This window comes from Impatiens glandulifera, chromosome 1, assembly GCF_907164915.1.
Source record: "Impatiens glandulifera chromosome 1, dImpGla2.1, whole genome shotgun sequence".
In the NCBI taxonomy this organism is placed as follows: domain Eukaryota; kingdom Viridiplantae; phylum Streptophyta; class Magnoliopsida; order Ericales; family Balsaminaceae; genus Impatiens; species Impatiens glandulifera.
This window is the reverse complement of record NC_061862.1, coordinates 6638689-6651538: the sequence shown is the minus strand read 5'-3', so window position 1 is coordinate 6651538 and position 12850 is coordinate 6638689. Positions and strand designations below refer to the sequence as shown.

Genomic DNA, 12850 nt, shown 5'->3' with positions numbered 1-12850 from the left:
ATCATCATCACCAGATGGTTATGGAATACAGAGAGAGAAACAGGAAGCAGATGATGATGGCGACTCTGCCCTCTCTCTGGGTATTGATTGTTCTTCTCTTTTGTCGGATGAAAAAAAAAATGATGAAATGAGAGAGATTTCTCTACCACCGCTTAACAATTTCATAAACTCAAACCGATCATTTCCTTCCATTCGCAAAAATAGTAAATTATCAAAATGTAACTACAGGACTGGATTAATTAACATATAAAATGCTACAACTGAAAATTTAATAATAATAATAATATACAACAGGATGGGATTTTGATTAATCATCTTCATGATCACTAATTTCAAATACTAAGTTTCTGACTTTGGAATTGGACCCAAATGATTTTCTCTTTTGTTGGGTCCTAAGATCACTTGAAGCAGAAAGAAGACGTTTTCCAATTCCTTTTCCAATGAAACCACCTTCTTCTTCTTCCTTTGAAGAAATAACCTTTCTTGGTGGCGGTGGTGTTCTATATTTGCAATGTTGTTTGAATCTCAAATCAGAGTTTTGGCTTTCCGTATCATTGTAATCTGAAAAGTACTTCTTAATGATGCCTGAAACTGATTCATTTTCTGATACAACAACACAGTTTTCTATTCGATCATCTTCAACTGTGATTCTCTTCTTCTTCTTCTTCTTCTTAGTCTTGAGGGTTTGAAATCTCATCCATTTAATTTTTCTTGAAAGAGGGTTGTTGGAGCAAGAACGGGCATTTACAGAGATATACCATGATCCTTTAATGTGACGAAAAACGTCTCTCAGAAGCAATGAATCTGGGAGATGGTAGAAAAACGATTTGTGCTTCACCTAAAGAAGAAGAAGATGATTTGATTGTCAAATAAAGAAAAACCCAATCAATGGAATTCTAGCTAAAATGGTAATGTATATACCATCAATGAGAGTATGTTGATGATTCCATGTTTGGGGAAACAATTGAAATGGGCTTTCTTCAGCTCTCCTAGTAGACAGACAGACAGACAAGTTAGAACAATGGAATTCTCAAATCTTAAATAAAGATGAAATCTTTCTTCTGCATATATACAAAAGAAAACCTATTTATTTACAGTAGTAAGTAAAAGGGGAGATTTTTATTTACTCTTGAAATCGGCGGCTCTAATGTCTTCAGAGACTTGGACGGCGATGTGGGTTCCCAGGTTTGTGTCTGTGAAAACTGCAACTTTCGGAGCCATTCTAACCGGAAAATGCTACCCGACCCGATTCCGCCTCTCTCCCTCTCTCTCTCTCTCTACAATGGAAGTGTGAAGAAGATGACTGCCCCCTCAGCTTCCTTCTCTTCCGACCTTTTCTGTCTATTAAAATATTTTACTTTTTTTATTTTATCAAATTTAAATTTTGAACTCATTAAATAACACTATGGTTCTCACTAAATATTCTTTTCTTTTAAGTCGAAATGGTCAAATTGGATCTTTTATTTGGGTAATTAGAATTTCAAATCATCTTATTTTTTAAATTATTATTTAAAACTTTTTAGTGTTAAAATTATATAAAAACGAATTTATAAATAAATAAATAAAATATCAATATCATTAATTTAATTATGAATTTCAATAAAATTTTAAATACTAAATTTAAAAAAAATCATAATTAAACCTTCCATTCCCTAAATCTTTTATTTATTTATTTTTATGTAAATAACAAATTAATTACTTTAAATTCTAAATTATAATATTAAAAAAATTAGGTATGAAATTCCAATTAATTCTATTTTTTTTAACTTACAAACTTTGTAATTTAAAGAACAGAAGAGAACCAGTTGTTATTTTCACATTTATTCATAATATTCATTTTGATTATAGTAAGATATGCTTGCATTTTATTATTATAAAATAATGAATGACTTCAAGGTTCAAAATACATGTCTTGAAATATACATTTTCTTGGCATAAAAGGGAAGGGGATTCCAAAACATGACCGATAAACTGAATTCAAATAAATGCACACATCTAAATCTTAATATTCAGTGCTAGTCGGTCAACTAAAGTTAAAAGTATTAAAAATTTACATAGAGATTTGTAGATGAGACATAGACAATCAGGGTTATCGAAGAACTAATCTTTCAAAAGCGAAAAATAATCTAACCAAGTAATCAAATGCGGTCAATTGGCAAAGACCAGACCACGGTGAGAAAAATAAACATATCGGAATTGACAAATTAATGCTTTCCTGAATTTCCATAGCCAGGAGGAAAGGTTAACAAAACCGAATCAATGATGAGATAGATGATAGCGCCATTATTTTTTACAACTCTGTACATCGATCTCCAGTTAACAGCTACGCAGAATATTACTTCAAAAATCGAAAGACGGCCATTTTCCTAGGTTAACTACAAAACCATAACACAAAGGATTATGCATTCAGTTTATCTATTTAGGTATAATGATAAAGGCGGCGAAAAGAGTAAGAACCTGTAGTAGGAAAACTTTCTGGAGGAAATATCACATCTGGATCCATTTTATCCTGGAGGAAACTAGCTATATCCTGAGAGTTTTTTCTGCAACAAACAAACAAACAATCATTAAAAATCATAACATCCTCTTCCTTCCTTATTCTTCGTCATCACAAACAATAACAAGCTTATTGTTATTATTATTATGTTGCAATCAAGAAGACAGACAGACAATCTTCACAAGATGAAAGCAATAACCTGGCCCATGGAGGAATAAATTTCATCATAGGTGCAACATCTTCATCATCATCCTCATTTTCCGAGTTTTGATATGGAGATATATCATATGATTTTTCTGGAGATTTCATATAAGATCTGGTATCCCTGACAGAATCACCCATTACCTACAACAGACCATTCAGCTTTCAGTATGAAGCTCCATTTTTTTACTTGATTCCATTTCAAATCATCAAACCAAATGACATTCTAAACATTAAATACAAAGGATATTTAATCCAAAATAATCCACTTTAAAGAAAAGAAAAAACAACTACATCAAACAAGCTCTTGCCTTTTTCTATACCCTTACTAACCTCCTTCATCGACGGGCTGTCACTTATGGACCTTAGTTCTTTGTTAGGCATTCAATGGATATCTTATTCCAGTTGAGATGGCCTATATTTAAATAAGGGTTGGTAATTCCTATAATTTTATCATGATTATTGGTCATTTTGTCTTTTTATCAGTTTTTTCCCCTTTACAAAGAGTAAGATCCAACCTATTAGATATCAATTTTTTTCATGTGAAACAAGGTTCGGAAAAATCTACATTTGATATGTTTGCTAAAACTACAATGATTTATAATATATCATCATGAAAAGAGAAAAAAATAAATCTATATATCATATGAAGAAAAAAATTACACAATGATTCAAATCATTATTGAGAAAATCATTTTGTATGCCAAATGAAGAAGCAAAAAACATACTATATTCTGGATTGTGATCCAGAAAATAATCTGATCATGATCCAAAAGAAAAACATATAACAAACAAAATCACAAACAATTTTAACTTTCTCCATTTTCTGTGAAAAACAATTGTGAGAAAATAGAGTTTCCATATAGGGTCAATGTAAAGAGAATTACCCCTCGAGCATCAATGGTTTTGCAAAGAGCCTTGTCATCAACTCTACCTTTCTCCATTTTCTGTTGCTCATGCAATCTATCGTTGGACTCCCGGCTATTCATTTTTCCAACCTATGATAAGTGTGTTGATAGTTAATGTAGCTGCAATTTCAGCAATAATAAGACATTACAGTGCTAAATTTCGGTGAAAACTTACTGTTGTAGTGGGCCTTATTTCCTTTTCTCCTTTTCTAGCATGGAGCTTCCCTTCCTGCTCATCCAGTTGTTGCCGTGCATGTTCAACGCGTTTTCTTTTTCTTTCCTTGGCCCTCTTCTCTTCGTCCTCTCTTAACCTTTTTCTCGCGGCTATATCAGCATCTTTCTTCTTAAGCTCCTCTTCTTTTTTTTTCTTCAATAACTCTGTTTGCTTCAAATTCTCTCTTGCTAATCGTTCTCGCTCAAGCTTTAATGCTTCTTTCTTCATGATACGCTCATTATTCCTTTTCTCTTCTAGCCTCTTTGCAGCCTCTGCAGTCTCCAGTGCTCTCACTTTGATATCCCTCTTCCCTGTACAATAATACCATGAGTACTTCTCAATTCATCATATAAAAAGTATAACTTCTGGAATGTCTCATATGAAGTATGACGAGCAAACTCTTTAAAATTAGCACAAAAAGAAGTATTAACATCAACGAAATAATCTATCTCACTAATACCATTTTAGAATTTTAATCAGTTGAGAAATATTTTAACTGGTCCCACCTCAGCTGATAGCCTGATACTATAATTTCTTCATAGAAAAAATGGTGTGGCTAAATAGTAATAAAATAAATAAAGAGGAGTCACCTGTACAGACTGCAGCAGCTTGTTTTTGTTGAACAAATGGAACAAATGATGTGATGTTTGAAACAATGTTCTTGTGCTTTGACTGTTTCTCTGAAGGACGATGCCTTCCCTGCCTCTCACTGCCTTTGCTTGATAGCTGTAACTTACTGAATCTATTATTAGATGATTCAGCTCTTTTCTTGCGATTTACCTCTACAGACAAAGTAAAGTTCTCCTTTCCTTCGGAGGGATGTCTCTTGCTGTAGCGGTTTGCAGGGTTCTGTCTGACCATCTTTTTGTTTCCAGTGAAGCTGGGTTCAGTACATAAACTATTTCTATCATGACATCTATCGTTTGCTGCTGTTATCTGTTCCGAATCATTTATTTGTGATTCTGCAATTTCGGCTAGTGCTTCTCTTATATCACCACAATGCACCAATTCGAATATAGATTTTTCTTCAACTTCTTTAGGTATTCCGTCCGCATTTTCGCTTTCTTCACTATAGTCCCCTGGATCTTCTTCAATTCGAAAGCAAGTGAGTTCGGGGTTTAAGCTTCGATGCTTCTCAGAACTGCTAGATTTTGATGGAATTAAGTCCATATGATCCCGCACATTTCCAACAGAAGAAGGCAAACAACTCCGTTTTGAGCTCCATCCAAACTGGGAATCAGAAAACAGTAAACAATGTGAAAAGGCAGACTCCTGGTTCTTATGCTTTCCTTCTTGGGTGCAACTATGGCTGGCTCTGTTCTGCTTGGAAATGTCATCAATTTCAAAGTGCGAATTCCCAAAGTTTATCTGCTCAAGGAGTCCATTAGGCACCGACTTGTATAAACTTTCTGGTAACATAAATGCAGTTGAAGATTGGGGCACAGGAGTGCACATACTAGAATATATGCTGAGCTGCTTCAGATAACTAACTTGTTCTATCGTTTTATTTTGAAAGTCTACATCGTCAAAACTAGTGAAACCCTCAAACTCGGGACTTATACAATCAGCACCAACTGACTCTGGATCTTTCTTGTTAGTATATGCAGATGAGCTACTTGGTTGTAAGCCATATTCTGCCTGAGGATCTTCCAATTCCTGCAATGGTCCATCCAAATAAGTCAAGTTACTGTTGTTACCCACGTTAGTGTCATGCTCCGTATGTGTTACACTGCCAGTATTCATATTAAAAGACTTTCTCACATCAAAGACAATGCTTGCTGGATCTTCAAATTCCATGTATGAAAAGGCGGCACCTTTGGAATCTGAATAACTCTGTTTATTCAAGATTGAGTCACCTAAGAAATCCATTCTGATAATAGATGACGAATCAGTATCTGTATCACCCTCTTTAGTGTCAATTTCATCCTGTCAGTTGAGATAAAAATTCCTGCATCAGAACAATTCTACCAGCAGGAATAGTAACTAGAACTTGGCAATTCAAGCATTTTATAACAAATAATAATAGTAAATGAATTATATGATAGTGAATACCCTTTTATCTTTACAAACAAAGGACATGAAAATTCTAATTCAAAAACACCAAAACATTTATAAGATTCACATAAATCTACAAAAGTTATGCAGTTTCTACAAACTTGAAATGTACAACATTAACTGAACTTATTCAGGACTTTAATCATAGTGTTCCAATACAAGTGTAAGTATAAGGTTAAACTTCAGCTGGGCCAGTCAAATTTGAGAAATTATTCAAGTTTTGTTTCTGTTTAAAGTTACTTTGCCTTTTATTTTTACATGGAAAACAAAGAGAAAGTACAAACATTGCAAGAAAAGTGATGGTTTTATTAAATCCATATCTCAAATAATTGCCAATAACTAGTGTTGTTTTGCTTTGTGATGCAAGTAAGCATCATAAAATAAAATAACATAAACAACCAATCATTAATGATTTTCAAAGAATAACTAATATCACTTCCACAAACTACAAAAAAAAAGTTAAAAGTACCTGTAGCACAGGTGGAAGCTCAGATCCTGCTGTGAGATGGCATAACAGCTTATGATGCATTTCAACTTCGGGATTTGCATCTATTTCTATATGTGTAGTCTCACTGTCATGAGAAACATGTAAAGATTGGCATTGTGAAGAAACTTCTAAACTAGTTTCTACATTGACAGGATGTTGCGTGACATTCTGACTTTTTTCGCCCAGGACAATTGTAGAAGCGGACAAAGGTCTCTTCTTTTCTCCTTCAAACTTTCTCCGCTTAAGTTGAGGGTAGGAGTTGTTCGTGAACATTACTCCTCTCTGGGAACAAGACTTATCAAATTCTTCCACTTGTGAAGAAGAAGGGCCAAGATAACCATCCTTACCATTGACTAAGCCACAATCCAAGGTGCCACTCTCAGGCAGATTAAAGTTCTCTTGCATGATTATCTCTGTAGAAATAGGATCTCTCATTCTCTTATTGAGGTCATCTTGTTCAGGTGACAGGATTTGCTTATATTCAGCACAACCACCTTTATAATTAAAGGTATTGCCATTTGAAGCTTCCAACCCCAATTCTTCACACAAATTGTTATGATCTCCAGTTGGCTGGATAATCAAACTTGATAAACTAGAAGAGTTTTCTGTTTCCTGAAAGGTTAAAGAGAAAATTCTCTTTTTATCCTTTCTGTAATTAGCGTTTTCACCCTGATAGAAAATAGAAAACATGTAAGAAACATTGCCACATGCACCTAAGCAAAAAACATATATATGAAGATGGTGGATACTGGATACACTCAATATTAAACAGTACTGTCAGGTTCAACCATAGACATCAAGGACAAAAAAAAATTATTAGATTCGATTAGATTGTTAAGTTCAGAGTATGCTATTAAAATCCCAAAGAAGCTCTTTGAACAATATCACTTTTTTTGGGTCAAAACCATAGCATATTCACAGTCAGAGATGCAGTATTACTTGCAAATGTCAGCTCTAATCAACAAAACCATTTTCCAACTCTATGCAACTTGCCACTATTGGGCCAATACACATCTAAAATTGTCATAATCATGGGAAATTGGTGTACCTCTATTTAGCACTCCTAGACAAGACAAACTCAGGCAAACATAATCAAATGACTCCGACATAATTCACAACTACTAACTGATTAAACAAAATGAACACACCTCGTCACTTTGCACATTTGATGAAGAGTTGTATCCTTCTGTTAAATGCTTTTTTAGACTCTGCGGCATTTCCGAGTGAGGGCCATCATCTATAACCATATTTTTTTCGCCACAAGAATCAGGGTAGTATTGAATTCTTCGATCAGTAGCAGAAATATCAACTATGTTGGATTCAGGAGTATTCTTATCTGATTCACAGTCCTCCATATAAGGTCTCGCAAACACCTTGACATGTATGTTAGAAAAACCCTGTTGAAACTCATCTACTTCGTTTGGGACTTTTGAGCCTGATGATTGGCATTTTGGTTCAGATAATTTTCCCCTAAGATGCAAAGTTTTTGGGTTGTCAAAATCACTTTGCTCTGGTGATATGTTGTCAGTCTCTAACAAAATGCTGCTCCTGTTTACCACCATGTCAACCTTTTCCTTTTCCAGTAAAGGACTTGCAACCTTGCCCCAGACATCATTGGTTGACACGGATTTTATCCATTCAGAAGGAGAATATTGTATATTTGGGACAGATACAGACATGCCACCTACTTCGTTTGGGACTTTTGAGCCTGATGATTGGCAATTTAGTTCAGATGATTTCCCCCAAAGATCCAAAGTTTTGGGATTGTCAAACTTGCTTTGCAACGGTGATCTGTTGTCAGTCTCTAACAAAATGTTGCTCCTGTCAACCACCATGTCAACCTTTTCCTTTTCCAGCAAAGGACTTGCAATCTTGAACAAGACGTCATTGGTTGACACGGATTTCATCCCTTCAGAAGGAGAATGTTGTATATTTGGGACAGATACAGACATGCCATCTACTTCGTTTGGGACTTTTGAGCCTGATGATTGGCAATTTAGTTCAGATGATTGCCCCCAAAGATCCAAAGTTTTGGAGTTGTCAAACTTGCTTTGCAATGGTGATCTGTTGTCGGTCTCTAACAAAATGCTGCTACTGTCAACCACCATGTCAACCTTTTCGTTTTCCAGCAAAGGACTTGCAATCTTGCCCAAGACGTCATTGGTTGACATGGATTTTATCCCTTCAGAAGGAGATTGTTGTATATTTGGGACAGATACAGACATGTCATCTACTTCATTTGGGACTTCCAAAGATTTGGGGTAGTCAAAATTGCTTTGCACTGGTGATCTGTTGTCAGTCTCTAACAAAATGTTGCTCTTGTCTACCTCTGTGTCCAATTTTTCCTTCCCCGGCAAAGGACTTGCAATCTTGCCAAAGCCATCATTGTTTGACAGAGATTTTATCCCATCAGAAGGAGGATGTTGAATATTTGGGACAGAAACAGATATGTCATCTACTTTGAAGTAGACTTTTGAACCTGATGATCGGCATTTTGGTTCAGATGGTTGCCCAGAAAGATGCAAGGGCTTTGGGTTGTCAAAATTGCTTTCCTCTGGTGATCTGTTGTCAGTGTCCAACTTTTCCTTTACCAGCAAAGGACTTGCAATCTTTCCCAAACCGTCATTGGTTGACACGGATTCCATCCCGTCTGAAGGAAGATGATGCATAGTTGGGACAGATACAGATATACAATTAAAATCAGATGTAAGATTCTCTTTCATATCTGATTTACATTTCTCCACCCCGGGTTCTGCATGCACCTCAACATGAGTTTTTGATATGCTTTCTCGAAATTCATCTACTTTGTTTGAAACCTCTAGCTCAAGTGATCTCCCCTCAAGATGCCAAGTATCACAATTGTCAACTCTTGTTATCTCTAGAGATTCTGGGGGCTTCTCTGTTGAACTGCATATCCCTCCTACCAATCTATCCAATGGTTCCTTGTCTACAAAAAGTCCACTTAATTTAATAAATTTATTTTTTTCAAAATCACTGGAGTCAAGAGCCTTGGGCTTCGCTAAAATACCAAAATCAGAAGGCACGTTCAAGCCAATATTTTCTGAGGCCACAACAGGGTCAGTGCTGTTCAGCTCAAAATTTCCGCAATTCTCCTGGTGTTGGCATGGTTCATAAACAACAAAATCAGCAATCTGGGTTTCTTCATCATGTTTGTCCACAATATTTGAGCTTATTTGGGCACTTGACAACTTCTGATATTCATTCCCTGTGGAATCGTTAACTATTGGAGACATTTCACAAGCACCAGATCTCAACTTACGTCTTTTATTTACTCCAAGATCCGATGAACTTATATTCTCGAATAAATCTTTACCTAGGCAAACACTTGTTGAATCTACCTTTCGGTTATCCCCTTTCTTGGAGATCTTGAAGGAGTCCTTCAGTTGAATTGACTCTTCTGCATGGTTTAGTTGTTCACGAGAAAACCTAGACCTTGTGACTCTACCAGAATGTTCCATGGATGTACTCTTCTTCAAGCTTGAGAATTTTTCTTGCAACCCGCTACCTGCATTCAAACCAATAATAGCATCAGAAACACCTCACTCATATGGCTCTTTATGTTGACAATAAATATTTACATTGTATCACAGCAAAAAGAAATACCTGTTTCTTGAGTTGTAGAGTTTTTATCTGCTGCTCTTTTAGAAGCACTTCTAAGTTCTAAAGCTCTTTGTCGTGATTTTGATCTCTGAACTTGAACAAGGGACCTATCTTCCCACATACAACTGTCTGGGTTGCTAAGATTTATCTTCACTTGAGGAGACATATCCAGGACAGGGGCAAATCCCAACTCACGTTGAACATTACCTAAGCTTTTCTTGGGAGCATGAACTTGTAATGGTAGCAGTTCTGGTAACGGTATATTTTCTCCACTGACAACGAACTTGTTGTGCAAAGGATATAAACCAGTAGAACAAGGGAATACATGATTCGGATGTGGAAAGAGGAGTTCAGATATCATCTCTTCTTTATTCAACTCTGCAATGAAAATAGTCAATGACAAAGTGAACTTCACCATAGCAAAGTGAACTACCAACATTAGATGGTTTTATAAAGCAAACATATATCCAGAGTGGTGGACGGTCAAGAACTCAAAATCTTATTGTATATAAGGAAATATGCATGGATAAATTTCAGATATCCATCCACTTTAGCGAAAGGATACATAGCAATCCATTTCTGATTTGTAAGTCAAGGCTCAAGTTACAAAATTATTTGACCACTTCTAATATTCCAGCTTACTATAATTTTCTATTCATACCAGTCAAAATGGATAAAAAATGAAACTGATACTCAAAATCGTGTTCCCTTGTTGTATTATACTCATTTAAACCACGATATTGGCAGGCCTTTGAAGATTGTATTTTAGCTGGATATGGTTTTAGTTTTGGAGATTTACGAACTCAACTGACTGAAATCAATTTAACACTGACTTTCTTTGGTCGCTTAAAAAGAGAAATGAAACCTCAGCTTTGTTAATCCTCGCAAAAGGAAGTAAGATTTGAGTTTTTCAAACTAAATTTTCAATGAAAAAGCCCTAGAATAAGAAATTCCAATGTAATGAAGAATATAAACCCTAAAGTATGAAGTAAACAACAGTAAAGGAATGTACCTCGGGGATCCGTAAGATTGAAGAGAGGTTTAGGTTCCCAGAGCCATGGCGGGGGTGTAATTCCTTCGATGAGAAGTTTCGAAGCTAGATGTTGATTATACAGGTCCGATTGTTGTCTAAGTTGATCAAATATCCAGTTCTTACGCTCGAAGATCTGGACGAACAACTTTTCCATCGCTGACATCTTCGGATCTAAGCAGTCATGAACACACTCTCATACGTTTCTTTACAGAGAGAAGTTTATGCCATTGAATGACTGCGATGCCATGGCGAATAGCAGCGGGATTGGGATTTTCAAATTCCGGATCTGAAAGGAGAGAGAGTATTCAATATCAGGGTCGGATCGTCTTACATTTTTTTTACCCATAATAGGGCCCATTTAAATATATTTTTGTGTTTGATAAAAAAAATTAGTAATAAATTATTTTGTTAATTTATTTAAAGGATGAACTATTAAAAATGTATATAAAAGTATTAGTTAGTTTTTATCTAATTAAAGTTATTTACTATAAAAATATATTTATACTTTTTTTAATATTAACAAAATCTTATCTTTAAATTAAAAATGTTTAATTTTATATTTTTTTTTAATTTAAATTTTAATATTATTTTATTTTATATAATATAATATTTTAATAAATTATTAAAACTTATTTTTCTTATTCAAATAACAACTCATCATAATTTAAATAAAATTAATGCACTAATTATTAAGTTTAAATTTATGTTTATTTTCTTTAATAAAATAAAATTTAAAATAAAATTTTATTTAATTTAAATAATTTTGGGTGACAAAAATTTGTTTATATTAAAAATTAAAAAATAATATAAACTCATAAAAATATATATAATTAAAAAAAATATATAAAAATATAAAAAAAAAATGAATTAAAGATAAATAATATATATATATATATATATAAAAGTTAAAAAGAGATTAAATTAATCCATTTTTAATATTACATTTTTTATATAAATTTTTCTAAACTTATATAAATTAATTAGAAATATTAATATTATAAACTAATTTAGTTGTGTTTTTCTTGTAATAAAAAATTTAGATTATATTATTAAAATAATAATTAAAGGGAGGAGATGTGTTAATATATACTAGTATTTTTATATTTGTTTTTTATTTGATCTAGCGTTTTTATTATTTCTTTAAAAAAAATTCAGTGTTTTAAGTGTATTTGATGCTGCGCACTCATTTTTATTTATTATTTATTATTTATAATAATAAATAATTTTAGTGATAAATATGACCTTTTATTGTTATATTACACTAAGCTTTTATTCAATATATGCTTTTTTTTTTCTTTTTTTTTTTCTTGAAAACCTATGTTCTATTATCTTTAGAATGTAAGCCCTACAAACACAATTTAATTTCGAATCTTAGAATATTTATATATTTTTTACATCTAAATTATAAGATGGGATAAATTGATATTTATTATTATTTTTTAAAATAAAATAATCATTATATTAATAAAAAAATGTTATGAAAATATATATAAAAAAAGTGTGTTCGAGGTACATTTATTTAAATTTTAAAAAATGCATAAATTAAAATAATGCAACAAAGTTAGTAAAGCAATATTTTCAAAGTTAGTAAACTATAAATTAACTCCCGATAATAAATTTATACAAAATATTTATTGTATTTAAATTTTATTGTCGACTGCAAAAATGATTAAAATAATTGTTATAATATTATTATAATTATTTTTACTGATTCTCTCCTTCAAGAACTAAATAAATATTTTTACTTAATATTTAGTTTTTTAATATAATAAATGGTGGAAGTAATATTGTTAAGATTTTCATTCATATATAATAAAATAAACTATATAAGTAA

At 33.1% G+C, this 12850-nt stretch overlaps 2 protein-coding genes across 3 annotated transcripts; both read right to left on the bottom strand.

Moving 5' to 3' along the window:
• Positions 1-137: 137 nt before the first annotated feature.
• On the bottom strand, positions 138-1315 carry LOC124922278. Its single transcript, XM_047463012.1, has 3 exons — positions 1128-1315; positions 922-989; positions 138-838 (listed from the first exon to the last, which is right to left on the bottom strand). Exons 1-3 carry the CDS (start codon positions 1219-1221, stop codon positions 308-310), a joined length of 693 nt encoding a protein of 230 aa, XP_047318968.1. The 5' UTR covers positions 1222-1315; the 3' UTR covers positions 138-307.
• A 776-nt stretch (positions 1316-2091) lies between these two features.
• Positions 2092-11319, bottom strand: LOC124919242. 2 transcript variants are annotated; one of them, XM_047459440.1, is made up of 11 exons: positions 10996-11319; positions 9987-10361; positions 7511-9888; positions 6345-7031; positions 5582-5746; positions 4411-5476; positions 3782-4131; positions 3586-3696; positions 2697-2842; positions 2458-2543; positions 2092-2375 (listed from the first exon to the last, which is right to left on the bottom strand). In XM_047459440.1, exons 1-11 carry the CDS (start codon positions 11177-11179, stop codon positions 2341-2343), a joined length of 5583 nt encoding a protein of 1860 aa, XP_047315396.1. In that variant the 5' UTR covers positions 11180-11319; the 3' UTR covers positions 2092-2340. The 2 variants fall into 2 exon arrangements, with proteins under 2 accessions (XP_047315396.1, XP_047315395.1); XM_047459439.1 differs by having other exon boundaries at positions 4411-5746.
• Positions 11320-12850: the final 1531 nt, after the last annotated feature.